Consider the following 14,904-nt stretch of genomic DNA (forward strand, 5'->3'; position numbering starts at 1 on the left):
GTTAAAAAAATTTTTTTTTTAAATCGCTTCCAAAATTTTTAAGGGATGCAAAGGGGACGGTTATAACAGGACAATGATTGCAGCTTTCATTATGGAAAGAAGAGCAATTTCTCCAATATGTATTTCAAAGATGATGAAATGAAAGAAAAAGAACCCTAACCCAAGATTTATTTGCCCAAGTATCCTATAGTCCAAAGTCCTAGACTTCAATTTGTTGAGTAAGCCATGTATTATAGACTATATATACATCATATTTCTATCTCATACAGTTCATAATATAATGTTAAATACATTGCCTCCATAACTATAATCTCAGCTAAAAGCTATAATTTCAGTTAATTTTCCCAGGAGGCTCACTTGCTCCCCAATGTCTAACCAATATATATTTAAATAGCATTTAACATTTTATAAGCCCATCTGGAATTCTAGAAGTAAAGGTTATAATCTGTGTAAACTCACTAACCATTAGCTTGCATTACTCATTTCAGTGTTGTCTAGTTTCTACTCAGCATACCATAGTATTTACACTGAATATAATTTATGAGTCTGAATCAGATCTCACACTGGTTTTATAGTTAACATCAGCAGTGTTACTCCTGTAATCTCAAGATCTTCTGATTTACCCCCTACCAGACACTATACTGGATATCTCCAATAGACTACGTATCAGCCATTGAATAGATGACACTCCTAATTTTAAATTCATAGGCTGGCCAAGAATATTTGCAACAAACTAAAATGCCAGTACCCATGATTTTACAAATCTCATAGAGGATAAATGGTCATCTATTTATTTTCCTCATAATGTTACTTTATGGAATAAAAAGATTATTAATTTATCTAAGGGTTTTTTCTGATAATTCTGACCCTGGCTATAGGAAAAAGAAAACTCTGTTAGGTCTTCTACATGTCTTGGACACTGTTCCCTCAAAATTAGTGGTTACAAAAAGGGGTATATAACTATTTATAAAAGACTATATTGAAACTTCATTAGGCTCTCGTAAATACTCACCAGCAGAGAATACTGGATTTAATAGGTCATTGTCTATGCCTTAGCAAGAAGCAGATTGTCATGGTTGCTAGGGGTAACCCTTAGTTTGAGGCCTGTGGACAGGCCAAAACTGAACAGCTGTGCAGTGCAGAGCTCACACTGAGTGTGAAAGATATGGTGACCGTATATTGACTGAATTTAAACAGAGAAGGCTATGTACTTCCCACCATGGTCGGCCCCAGCACTTAATTTGTATTTATAGCTGGCTTCTCTGCCATCTGTGCATGCTGGCCTTCTCGACATCTCAGAGGAATTGGAGTGGCATTGTTTGAAGATCTGATTAAATAGCCAGGAAAAAGTAATCCATCAGTTATAAAGGGAAACAGAGACAGTTACAATAGTATCCCGTAGCTCTTTAGGATTTTGCCTTCATTTTCTTTTACTTTCATTCTAATCCAATGCCAAACATCATAAACACTGACCAAAAGTACAGAATTTACTGACAGCATTTGAACATCTAGGTGGAAACCGTAATGAATTATCCCATTTCCTTTAGACTGGTCCTACTGAGAAATAAAACTACATTACCATTCACGATGGTCCCTTTTCTCCAGGGTTGCACCTGTCTAAATATATTCCAGAAGCATGAGCTAAATGCAAGATTCAGTTTTTAAAAAAACTCAAGCCCTTCCCCCACACAAAAAACCCTCTTTCCCCCCCATTACAATGTTTAATAGAGATTAACTTATTTTTAAGTACCATTGTATCGTTCTGATCCCAGCTGCCCATCTAAATATCAGTGGAGTTATGTGCTATGTAGAGTTACTGTGCCAAGGTTTTTTCTTTAGGCACCTTCTCATGTTCATGTTTCCCCCAGAGGAAAGGTAACACCTTTTCTAGCGACTGGTGACTCTGCGCAGGAGAGAAATACTCATCTGGCTTGATTCTGCACTGTGTGGGTGTAGAGTGCATAAAGGCCAAGTAAAAAGTGATGAGCCATACAGGGAGCAAAAGTGTAGCTTTATCCTGCTGTGCAAACATCCAGTCTATTAATAGCATAAGTCAGGCCTACGAAGAGAGTTGCCCAGTGAAGCGTCTCATTAGCACAAGAAGGATGAAAATCATGCCCTGTCCAGGGTTCCCATTAAGCAGTGTCATTGCGTAGCTGCATCCCCTGCTAGCAGGCACAGTTCACAGTGGGGGCTTATTGCACAAGGAAGCTGGCTCGAGGTGAGGGCTGGGAAGTGATCCGTGCCTTCCCCAGGTGCTGCTGGTGTTGCATTTTGGACATGGGTTGGTTGGAGAAACAATGAGTGAATGAAGGAGGGATTGGATAGCAAAGGAGAGGGAATAGGAGTGACGAACTGCTAAGAGGTTTAAAATTTGAGCTCCGGCAATCATTCATTCTGTACTCAGGAACAAACATAGAGAAAGGACATTGGTCCTGTTCTCTTTTCTGTTTACCATGTATATTTGTTGTAAGGGAATTGTTATGCCAGGGACTGGAGACTTACAAATACTCAGTGTGGAGCACTGGACCTAGCAGTTAACCTTGGTTGTGCCCACCTGGAATCACTACTTGCATTTGCATTGCAGTGCAACTACCTGGCATACTACTGCCCACAGGAGAAAGGCCTGCAGCATCAAAGCCTTTCAGGAAATTGATGGTCTTTAGCAACACATTACAATGTTATTAGAGTGTTCCATATTACTGGTCTAAAACATTACAATAGGTGGGCGTGTTACTGCAGTTTTGGGCCATTACTGGAGAATGCTGTTTTTTCAAATAATGGCAGAGTTTAAATAAAGCTTTACAATTTTTAAATGATTCTGTGCGCACTTATCAAAACAAATTCTATAGCACGGACTATAAAACAAGTCAAACAAGATGATCAAAGTGGTCTCTTCTGGTTTGAAACTCTATCAACAACTATGAATTACCAATTTTCTACTTTTTCCAGTCCAGGTCAGGGTGTGAGCGAACTATGGCTGCATCGACGCTACAAGCTAGGGTGGTGATTCCCAGCTCACAAAGACATACCTGTTCTAGCTCTCATCGAGCCATCACACTAAAAATAGTAGCATAGCTATGGCTGCACGGGCAGCCACCGTGAATATGTACCTATGGGATCCAGGTGAGTTTGTATTGGAGGCGTCTAGCCCATGCCACTCCTCATCACTTGTCATACTACCGCAGCTACACTGCTATTTTTAGCACACTAGCTCAGTGAGATCTAGCACAAATATTTCTACTGGGCTGGGAATCACATCCCTAGCTCCAAGTGTAGATGTGGTCTATATTTCTGAATATTCCACAATTCTACATAATTAACAAATACAGCAGAATCCACTTCAAGTAAACGACTATCATATAAAACACAGAAAGCACATTAAAGGCATTTAGAAATGTTTTACCTTATATGGTTTAAAATGAATTCATAGTTTTTATGTTTATACAGTTTAATATTCCATAAAGAAACAAACCCCACCAGTATTGGCACAAGAAAGGACAGTTTATAATTCTTGTGAAACTATTCATTTCTATGCCACAGAAACACACCTTTCTTCCCTTGATGTATAAGAAACACCAGCCTTGCAATCAGGACTCTTTGCTACCCCTACCACCACAGTGCTAAAATTTCACCTACCTTTTCCCCTATGACAAATATTCTAAGTGTTCAAAGTGGAGCCAAACACTCCATTCCATATGGACTGCTTCTTCCATCTCCTCACGCACACACACACACACACACTCTCCCCCTGGCCCTTTATAATCCCCAGCCTCTTCTCATATTTCAGCAAGATAAACCCAGTGGTTGAAAAGGAAGACACCGTCTTTGATTTTTCATGCTGAGATTTTGACCTCTAGTGTCACTTCTGGGATGCACCTAGCATCTGTAATTGTTCCAGTGACAGAGAGTCTCAAGGTTACACCAAGAGAGACCTGCATCTCCCCTAGTGCCAAGAACACACTGTTATAAGTCAAGCAATCCAGCTAGCTAAATATTTGTGAACATGGCTAAGAATGAAGGTGGCGGGGGGTGGAGGGGGAGAGACAGTAGGTGCCCAGCTAGGATTTATGCTAATTGTATTAATCACTGATATGATTCTCTGTGTCCTTTGTATCTTACCCGGCTCAGGGATGATTAGCTGTGCACTGGTCTGGGCATTCCCAGCATCATTTTCAGCTACACACTGGTAAAAACCTTCATCTGACTTTACAAGGCCCAGAATCCGCAAGTTGCTGCCACCCTAGAGAGACAAATAGGGGAGAGAGGAAGGGGAGGGAAATAATTAAACAAAACTGTCACAGTGAATGTTACTTGCTAAGGAGCTTCAATAATATTTTGTTTCTGAAACAAGAGCAGAGAGTATTAGGAAACCTCAGCCTCCGTTCATATTGTCTTTGACTCCGGTGGATTGTAATAAAATGCACGTTCATTGGAATCAACTGATTCCTTTTGTTCTCTTTGCACCACTCTGTTACAAGGATGGTGCTTGTGCCCTTATTCACTTTGGTACGGAGGAGGACCAGCTCAACACCCTATGCAACAGTTAAACCCCATATTAATTGCTAGAGTGGGACTTGAGTGGTGAATAGGGCTTGCGTTGGCTTTTTGCAGCAGGGGAGATATAAAAGAACTTCCAACTTTTGTATCTTGTGTACAAACAGTGTTCTGAAGGTCAGATCCTACATCATGACATGAGACCCAAAGACCCACAGCAACAGAAGAGTTACTCAATGTGTGCTGCTGGTGCGCAGGATTTCAGTTTTAGTTGCTGCTAGCACAAACAGAATTAAGTGATGTGGCAAATGTTGGTTTCTAAGGGACAATTCTTTGCATAAGAAAATGCTGCAAGAGAGATTCCCTTGCTATAGATATTTCTTCAGGAAATACAAATTGAAAGGATAATTGCCCTCCTCATTATAATAATAATAAAGGGACTTTCCATTCCTTGGCAAGTATACTTATTGCTGTTTGATTCTCCTCATAACAAATAGTGATGTTGCGTAAAGTAGCACGAACTTGTGATTCCATACAACTGAGTAAATCTTCTCCATGAGAAAAATATGGTAAAAACCAACCTTTCTTCATTGGAAGATGTTTAATTTACAACAGCATAGTCCATTTTATTGATTAGAATGTGTATTCACTAGGAAATTGGCACTAAATATTGCAATCTGATCTATGAATCTTGAAGACAGGGTCAAAATTCAAAATGATCTGGACAAATTGGAGAAATGGTCTGAGGTAAACAGGATGAAGTTCAATAAAGATAAATGCAAAGTGCTCCACCTAGGAAGGAACAATCAGTTCCACACATACAGAATGGGAAGAGACTGTCTAGGAAGGAGTATGGCAGAAAGAGATCTAGGGGTCATAGTAGACCACAAGCTTAATATGAGTCAACAGTGTGATACTGTTGCAAAAAAAGCAAACATGATTCTGGGATGCATTAACAGGTGTGCTGTAAACAAGACACGAGAAGTCATTCTTCTGCTTTACTCTGCGCTGGTTAGGCCTCAACTGGAGTATTGTGTCCAGTTCTGGGCACCGCATTTCAAGAAAGATGTGGCGAAATTGGAGAGGGTCCAGAGAAGAGCAACAGAATGATTAAAGGTCTTGAGAACATGACTTATGAAGGAAGGCTGAAACAATTGGGTTTGTTTAGTTTGGAAAAGAGAAGACTGAGAGGGGACATGATAGCAGTTTTCAGGTATCTAAAAGGGTGTCATCAGGAGGAGGGAGAAAACTTGTTCACCTTAGCCTCTAATGATAGAACAAGAAGCAATGGGCTTAAACTGCAGCAAGGGAGATTTAGGTTGGACATTAGGAAAAAGTTCCTAACTGTCAAGGTAGTTAAACACTGGAATAGATTGCCTAGGGAAGTTGTGGAATCTCCATCTCTGGAGATATTTAAGAGTAGGTTAGATAAATGTCTATTAGGGATGGTCTAGACAGTATTTGGTCCTGCCATGAGGGCAGGAGACTGGACTCGATGACCTCTCGAGATCCCTTCCAGTCCTAGAGTCTATGGGTCTATGAGTGAATGAGACATGTTAACCTTCTTATGCCAAAGTAATCAAAAGAATAATATTATCTCATGGCCTGTGGATATTTTTATCATGTTGCAACAAAAGATAGACATATTGGGGATGGGATTTTCTGAAGCACTCTGCAGTGTCTCAACTCTGCTCTGATTGAAATCAATGATAAAATTCTTGTTGACTTTCATGAGAGTAGTTAGGCCAATGCTTTTGAAAATTCCACCATTGATGTTTAACTTTTAATGCCTCACATATAATGCTATTTGTGTAATACAAGATGAGAATGTGACATGATATCACACTATCAATTATATGCTATGGTGACAAAGTTGTGTACGTGTCAAATGACCATTATCATTATTAATTTAACTGTGGTGAAAATACTTTGAATTTGAAGAAACTGATGGATTGTCACTGAAAGATCAAGTTCTGCAAATATGTTCTAAAACAGATTTCAAAAAAATGTAGAGAGGGATGCCAGCTGAATGTCATACCTGTGGCAGAAATACCTGTTTCACTTTTAACTCCCCTGGTTCCAAATGAAATTACACAGGGGAAGAAAATGCTAAGAAGCTGCAAGATCTGCACACCTCTGTGAATTTCAGATGGCATTTGTTAGCTCTCTTCTAAGATATCAACCTTTCTCACTTATGATTACTTAAAATATATACAGTAATGTATCCTTAAAACAGGGGCTTGAGATATTAAGGCTGGTTTCCCCTTTGTCTGCGATTATCCCACTGTTGCAATTGTGGCTCACTGCCTGTTTCTCTAGCTAGAAAGGCGTTACCCCTTTGCTCATGCAGATGTGTGAAGCATCACTAACCTCCATTGTAACTGTTGATCCACTATCTTCAAATTTAAACATATCTATTTTTAAAAGGAGAGACTAAGAAGTTGTGCATGTAGCAATAAGCACAGTTGATGATTGACCACTGTTGTATTCTTCATCCTCCCACATTCACTTCCTTCCCTTTGTTTCTCATCCCTTACTAACTTATGTCTGAAAGTGTAATTTCCTCTGAGTGTGGATTCATCATTTTTTGTCTGTAGTAAAGCATTATACATGACATTGATGTTACTTTATCAAAAACAGGTGATACATAATAAAAATAATTTAATTGAAAATGTGACATAAAGTTATGGTAAATGTTCTGTGCTTGAAGAGATCCTAAACAAAATCTAAACTACTGTTGAATGAATGAGTAAGGGCCTGATCCAAATCCCAGTGAAATCAGTGGGGAAGACGTCAACGGCTTTGGGTCAGACCATAATAGAGCACTCTGGTGCACATATCCCCTTTGTCCACCATGAGGCAAGAGAGATTTGATCTGTTTTGCTTAGATGTTTCCTGCTTCTGCTAAACTAGTTCAAAACACTGGTTATGAAAAGAATGAACAAATCAGAAATAAAAATATACTTTAAGTCAAATAGTGAATTTGCAATGACAAAAGTCAGATAATTACCACTATCTGGAAATAATCACTAGGAATGACCACTTCTCCATTCTTGATCCAATCCACGGTAGGGACAGGCTTACCAGAGACAGCACATTCAAACTCAATGTCCATACTTTCATAAGCATAGAGGTTTGAAGGGTGATTTAAAAACCATGGAGGAACTGCAAGGGGAGAGATAAAAAACAAAACAAGTAGTGAGTGGATGTGAATGTAAATTTAGCAACCCAATAATTTCACTAGGCCTGGAAAATATTAAACAGAAATAGAAAACATATCTGCAAGTCAAATTATTTCCCCAAACCCTCAGTTGTTTTTTTTAAATCAAATAATAAGGAAAACATTTATTTTAGTGAATACAGTTTAACAGTTATATGATTTTTGCAAGAAGGGAAGCTTGAGAACCCAGTATGGAGAGTACGTAAGATTTGTGTGAAATATACACAGTAAGCACCTGAGGAACCAGGGACCTGATCCAAAGCTCATTCAGTGGATCAGGTGCCAAAAGCATGCACAAACGTGACATGCACATTAATATGTAGGTAGGTAGCTTTTAGACAAGTACACTGACTGTCAGTGCAGAATGAAGTATATTTAGGCTTGAGAAAACAGTTTCATATAACCAAGTGGAACTTGTGACTGGATTTACAAAATATGAGGATTTCACTAATAAGAATGAATTTTGTCCATGATGATAGAAAGAAGAAACAATCTGGATTATCATTGCTGAGGACAAATTCTTATTAAGATAGCAATTATCTGTTGCCTTGTATTACTATAATGTATTCCCACTTTTGCAGTATGCTAATTTAATTTAATTTCATCATTACCATAATACTGGTATGATGGAGATTTGCAATTTGAGAAAACTGCTAATAACATCAAATTTCTAATGAGCTCCCTGTCACAGAAAACACAATTCACATACAGTTCATCAGCTTTCACAGGGGAACAATGTTTACTATTTTGAATATTCATAGTTGCTAGGAAGCCAGATTACATTCATTCCTAGGTAGCATCCATGATTTCTCGTTTGAACAGAAAATGCAATTGTATTTCTCAAGCAACTGTTTCCAGTGTCTGATTTATAATATATCCAAATCCATTAAAGAGGTGCGGGGGGCGGGGGAAGAACAACTGACATGAAAAGACTGTTCACATTGTAAAATCAAGCACTCAAAAGTTAGAAAATAACAGAAATAAATTTGACTCCTTGTGCTTATACATTATGATTGTGTATTTAATTAAATGACCACAGGTCTCCTGCTTCTTTTAGTTAATTTAAGAGGTTAAGTTAAGGTTAAGTGACTTATCCAAAATCACATAGGAAATCTGTGGCAAGCAGAGATAGAATCCAATTCTCCAGGGAGGCATTTAATTGCCTTAACCATGAGTCCATCCTTACTCTTCCTGCAATCTCCTGCCTCACCCACTACGTACCTTCAACTTGTGCAACAAAGGAAGTAACGTTGTGACTCAGGAATCCTATGTTCCACTGCAGGTTCCGACAGAAATATTATCTAGGAGTTATAGACTCTTCTGCCCAGGACCCTTGAAACTCTCAGAACCTCTCAGTGCAGGGTTCACCATTCTAAACAGCAACTCCTATCAGACCTGATAAACTCACTACATCTAACATGACACTTTGATAACATTTATCCACAGATAATGTCTTTAAGGCATTAAATGAAAGTCACAGTGACACACTAGTCATCATAAGCCTTGTGAGATGTATCTACAGATGGTATGTAAGTTATAGAGGGGTAGCCATGTTAGTCTGTATCAGCAAAAATAATGAGGAGTTGAACTGAGTTCTGGCCCACGAAAGCTTATGCCCAAATAAATGTGTTAGTCTCTAAGGTGACACAAAGACTATTCATTGTTTTTGTGTAAGTTATGTGTACCTACTAAAATGTATTTTAAACCATGTAACAGGGCAAAGGTAATAAACAGGTTTTCTGCCAGACAAAAGCATGTCTATTCACCTACTCCTATCTTTGATGTAAATTAAGCATTGTAAGCCAAACACAGTGGGAGCTACATTTGCATTCCAAGTCACCATGAGGATATGATGTCAACACGGGGGTCAGCACATGGGAGAACAAACAATAGAAGGGCTCTTCAAAGGTTTACTGGACTATAACTAGGGGACAAGTAGAGCACTTTGTTATCCAGTCATGGAGGAAATCCCTTGAATGGTGTGGGTTGTTCATGAAAACTTGGATCCTGCTTATGACTGAAAACCATAATCTCTGTCAAAGACTGAACTCTTGGGACAAAATTTACTTTATTAAATAGGAGAGGTAACCATTAATAAGTGTAGACCTAGGATTGGATTTTATGTTTTTTCATTATATGTGTAACCATTTCTGTTTCCACTCATTATCCTTACTCATTATTTCTTAAATCTTAATCTTTGATAATAAATGTAGGATTGTTTCACTGTAGCTCTATATATCCATGATCTGGAGTTGTACCAATCAAGCTGTGTGTATGCTGTTCTCTTGGGACTCACACATTATTGTGAGTGTCCAATGGTAGGGGCTGGACATTACAGACGGATGCTTCAGAGAAGCTTGGAGACTGGGGTACCCCAGATATTAACCTGCAAGGCAAAGTAAGAGCTGGCAGAGCCATGAGAAGATTATTTGGGTGACTAATTGGCTGGTAGTGTCAGGGAACTGACACCCAGTTTAGCACCAGCAAGTTTCTCTCTCTCTCTCTCTCACTAAGTTGAGGGGTAACATAGTGACTAATTATCCCAGGCACCTTGAGAAGGGTCACACCCCTCTAGCCTGTCCTTGTCCTTTTCCCAGTTTCTTCTCTACCTCCCGCTCAGCTCAGTTAGGGAGCTTAATGATCAGGGATACCTAAAAGAACAAGGCCCGGAACCAGGGTAGCTAACGTAATCCCAATTTTTTAAAAAGGCTCCAGTGCCGATCCTGACAAATACAGTCTGGTAAGCCTAACTTCACTCCCAGGCAAATTGATCACAACTATAGGAAAGAATAGAATTATCTGAGACACAGATAAACAGGATATGTTGGGGAAGAGTCAGCATAGCTTTTGTAAGGGCAATCATGCCTCACCAGCTATTAGAATTCTTAGAGGCTGTCAACAAGCATGTGGACATGGGTAATCCAGTGGATATAGTGTACTTGGACTTTCAGAAAGCCTTTGACAAGGTCCTTCACCATAAGCTCTTAAACAAACAAAGCAGTCATGGGATAAGAGGGAAGGCCCTCTTATGTATCAGTAACTGGTTAAAAGATAGAAAACAAAGGGTAGGAATAAATGCTCATTTTTCATGATGGAGAGAGGTAAACAGTGTGGTCCCCTAAGGATCTGTACATGGACCTGTGCTATTCAACATATTCATAAATGATCTAGAAAATGGGGCAAACAGTGAGGTGGCAAAAACCGGAGACGATACAAAATTACTCAAGATTAAGTCTAAAGCTGAATGTGAAGAGTTACAAAGGAATCTCACTAAATGGGGTGACTGGATGACAAAATAGCAGATGAAATTCTATGTTGAGATGTGCAAAGTAATGCACCTTGGAAAATATAATCCCAATTGTACATACAAAATGGACGTTTGCTGTTACAACTCAAGAAAGGTCTTGGAGTCATTGTGGATAGTTCCTGAAAAGATTTGCTCAATGTGCAGTTGCTGTCAAAAAAGCGAACAGAATGCTAGGAACCATTAGGAAAGACACAGATACTAAAACACAAAGTACTATAATTCCACTATATAAATCCATAGTACGCCCACACCTTGAATACTCTGTTCATCCCATCTCACAAAAGATATATTAAAATTGGGAAAAGTACAGAGAAGGGCAACGAGAAGGATCAGAAGAATGGAACAGCTTCCATATGAGGAGGGATTAAAAAACTGGGGCTGTTTGGTTTAGAAAAGAGATGACTAATGGGGAATATGATAGAGGACTGTAAAATCATGAATGGTGTGGAGAACTACAAGTCACTCAATGAAATAAATAGGGAGCAAGTTTAAGACAAGCATAAGGAAGTACTTCTTCACACAATGCACAGTTAACCTGTGAAACTCATTGCCATGGGATATGCTGAAAACCAAAACTATAACTGGGTTCAAAAAGAATTAGATAAGTTCATCAATGGCTATTAGTTAAGATGATCAGGGATGAAACCCCATACCATGGGTGTTCCTAAACCTCCAACTGCCAGAACCTGGGAGCAGATGACAGGGACTGGATCACTCAAAAGTGCCCTGTTATGTTCATTCCCTCTGAAGCATCTGGCACTGGCCAACGTCAGAAGACAGGATACTGGGCTAGATGTTCTGATCAAGAACCATGGCTCTTCTCTGGTATAAGAGAATGCTCTGCTGGAAGAGCAAAGCAGATTTATGCAGGACTCAGAACTTTCTGAGGGGCCATCGAAGGATGGAATGAACTCCTGCAGCATCTCAGAACCACCACACATCTCACCACTTTTCACTCCAAGTGCAAGGCATACTTTAATAAAAACACACAGCGGCAGAAACTTTTTTAATCCACAGACTATTTCCTCCTCACAAGAGGGAGAGAGAAAGAAGAACTACATGGGGCAGATGCTTCTTTTTAATGAACTCTTGGTAGTGTGGCAAATTACTGCCACTATTATGATGGGTCTCGCACTTTCTCTTCTTTGGGGGGAGGTCAGGGTGCCATTTCTTGCCCCTGAATTGGAATATTAATTGCCCCACTACTACTGTCCTTGAAGAGGGGACTTGGGAAAGTGGAACCTGGTCCCTCTACTCCAGGTCCCAGCCCAGGGGCCCTGAGGATAGTGGTGAACCACTTGAACTAGCGGTTCTTTCCCCTGGGCTACTTCCCTCTCCTGCCCTTCAGCTTGGGGAGGGGCTTCCTGTCCTCCCTCTGCGCAAGCCAGGTGCCCCTTACCTAGGGTCTTGGACTTCTTAGCCCACCACAGCACTCCTCCAAACTTTCCTCTGCTTCCCTTTAAACTGTTCTCTGTTCCAGCACCAACCTTCTCTGCTCCAACTCCTTCAAACTGTTCTCTGCTCCAGTACCAATCCTCTCTACTCCAACTCCTTCAAACTGTTCTCTGCTCCAGTACCAATCCTTTCTGCTCCAACTCCCACACTGTCTGATTGAAGCAGGGGTTTTTATCATGTGACTGACTGCAGGTGCTCTAATTGGCTGCAGGTGCTCTAGTTAATCTATAGCAAACTTTCTTCCCCTTACAGGAATAAGGCTCCCTTCTACCCCTCTCCTGCTGCCCTCTGGCCATGCTGTATCACAGTAGGCAATCATATACCCCAGTGATAGATTAGAATAGGGTTACCATATCTGAACATTCAAAAAAGAGGAGACTCCATGGGGGCCACGGCCTGGCCCCAACTCCACCCCTACCCCACCCTTATCCCAACCCCTTCCCCAAAGTCCCCACCCCAGCTCTACCCCCTCCCTTCCCCATTGGACCCCTTCCCCAAATCCCCTCCCTGGCCCCGCCCCCTTCCCTGAGCATGCTGCATTCTCCCTCCTCCTCCCTCCCAGCTACGGGAAACAACTATTTTGCGGTGCAAGCACTGGGAGCTAGGGGGAAAAAGCGGGCACTCGCTGGAGTGATCAACATTCACTTTCTTTCTCGAATGATCAACATTCACTCTCTTTCTCAAATGATTCACTCTTCTTTGGGGAAAAATAATAATGGCAAAATCCTGGATGTTTTTAGATATTTAAAATTTTCTCCCAAACAGTGATTTAAGAACCAAAAAGCTGGACATGTCTGGTAAAATACAGACGTATGGTAACCCTAAATGATTAGAATAGAAAATAGGTTCTTCTCCCCTTCCTTTTTTTCTCCTCTCTCTACTTTTCTTCACTTTTCCTATTTCTTCTGTTCTTTTCAGAAGAAATGAAACAGAATTAATCTCCCAGAACACTAACAGGAGAATGGAAGGGATACAGGTATGTACTGGGCCACATGTAATACTGTAAATTACTTTAATACACAGGATTGTTGAACAGAGAACAGAAATATCATATTTACCAAAGTATAGTATAAAAAGAGCTAGGATCATCCACAATCTTTAATTTTGTGAAAGCTTCTCCGCATCAATTTCATGTCATGCTTACCAAAATACAGATGTGATATTGTGTAGTTGCAGATAAGGTATTTATTTTAATCCTTCACCAATTATGTAGTCATAGTGATAAATTAAACTAAACTGATTCCAAAGCACAGATTCATGGTCAGAAATAAATTAACCCCAAGTCCAGCAAACCTTAGTTTCTAATCAGAGCTTCCATACACCTCACATTACCTCCAGTGAGAGGCAATAATATTTACTTGCTAAAAATCAGTGACAAATCATTTTTCAATTCACTTTAGGAATACTGAATCAGTGTTTTGAATGAATGAGGAACAAGAATCTTTTTATAACTTCCCAACTCAAATCTGTAGAAGGGGAACAAGATGAGAGCGAGCCATGAGACTACTCTAAAGAATAATTTTGAAGAGCTTTCGTATTTATATGAGCAGATAGACTTGTGCAATGCAGTCAAGACTAGATGTTCACGTGTTTCGCCTACTTGTAAGTAACTAGAAACCATCTTTTAATTCTAGTCTAGGAAGTGGCATCAATGAACCAAAGGCTCCTTTTTTCCACTCCGGCTTCTGTTCTTTAGTCTATGTAAAGGTTACATTTCCATTGCTTTGAAATTCCAAGTTTTTCCACTAGCATTTCAGAATGGTCTACTGGAACTTCTCTCCCTAGCACTTCACAGTGATATATCAAGTACAATAGACAGCCTACAATGTAACATATGTTTTGCTCAATACAGCAGGAACATTCAGTAGTGTGTGGGCAGTTAATATCATAGTGATACAGTGTTGTCCAGTACAGTGGTTCTCAAACTGTGGTCCGTGAGTTCTATTCAGGTGGTCCATGCAGGGCCGGTGCAACCATTTAGGAGACCGCGCTAGGATTTGGGGGGGCGCCATTTTCTTCGGAAGCGACCGCGGCGGCCGGATCTTTGGCAACCCCAGTCGCCGCCGGCATTTAGGCGGAGGGAGCTGGGGCAGGGGAGCGCGGGGAGGCCTGCCTGCAGCAAGTAATGGGGGTGGGAGCGTGGAATGCAGGGGAACTTCCCGCCCCAGCTCACCTCTGCCCCACCTCCTCCCCGAGCACGCTGTGGCTGCTTCACTTCTCCCACCTCCCAGGCTTGCGGCGCCAAAGCTGATTGGCGCCACAAGCCTGGGAGGCAGGAGAAATGAAGCAGTTCACCCTGCTCTGCCACCTCCCTGAGCATGCCTTGGCCACTTCTCTTCTCCTGCCTCCCAGGCTTGCAGCACCAATCAGCTGAGGCACCACAAGCCTGGGAAGAGGGAGAAGTGAAGCAGCGACAGCGTGCTTG

The 14,904-nt window shown here is 40.6% G+C and overlaps 1 protein-coding gene across 1 annotated transcript in view; it reads right to left on the reverse strand.

Moving 5' to 3' along the window:
* Positions 1-14,904, reverse strand: part of DCC (DCC netrin 1 receptor) — a 939,470-nt gene that overhangs the window by 356,642 nt on the left and 567,924 nt on the right. Inside the window, 2 exon segments of the mRNA XM_030567485.1 lie at positions 4,123-4,243; positions 7,508-7,662. Of these exon segments, the coding sequence (XP_030423345.1) occupies positions 4,123-4,243; positions 7,508-7,662 (276 nt within the window).

Source organism: Gopherus evgoodei, chromosome 6 (genome assembly GCF_007399415.2).
Source record: "Gopherus evgoodei ecotype Sinaloan lineage chromosome 6, rGopEvg1_v1.p, whole genome shotgun sequence".
Lineage (NCBI taxonomy): Eukaryota > Metazoa > Chordata > Testudines > Testudinidae > Gopherus > Gopherus evgoodei.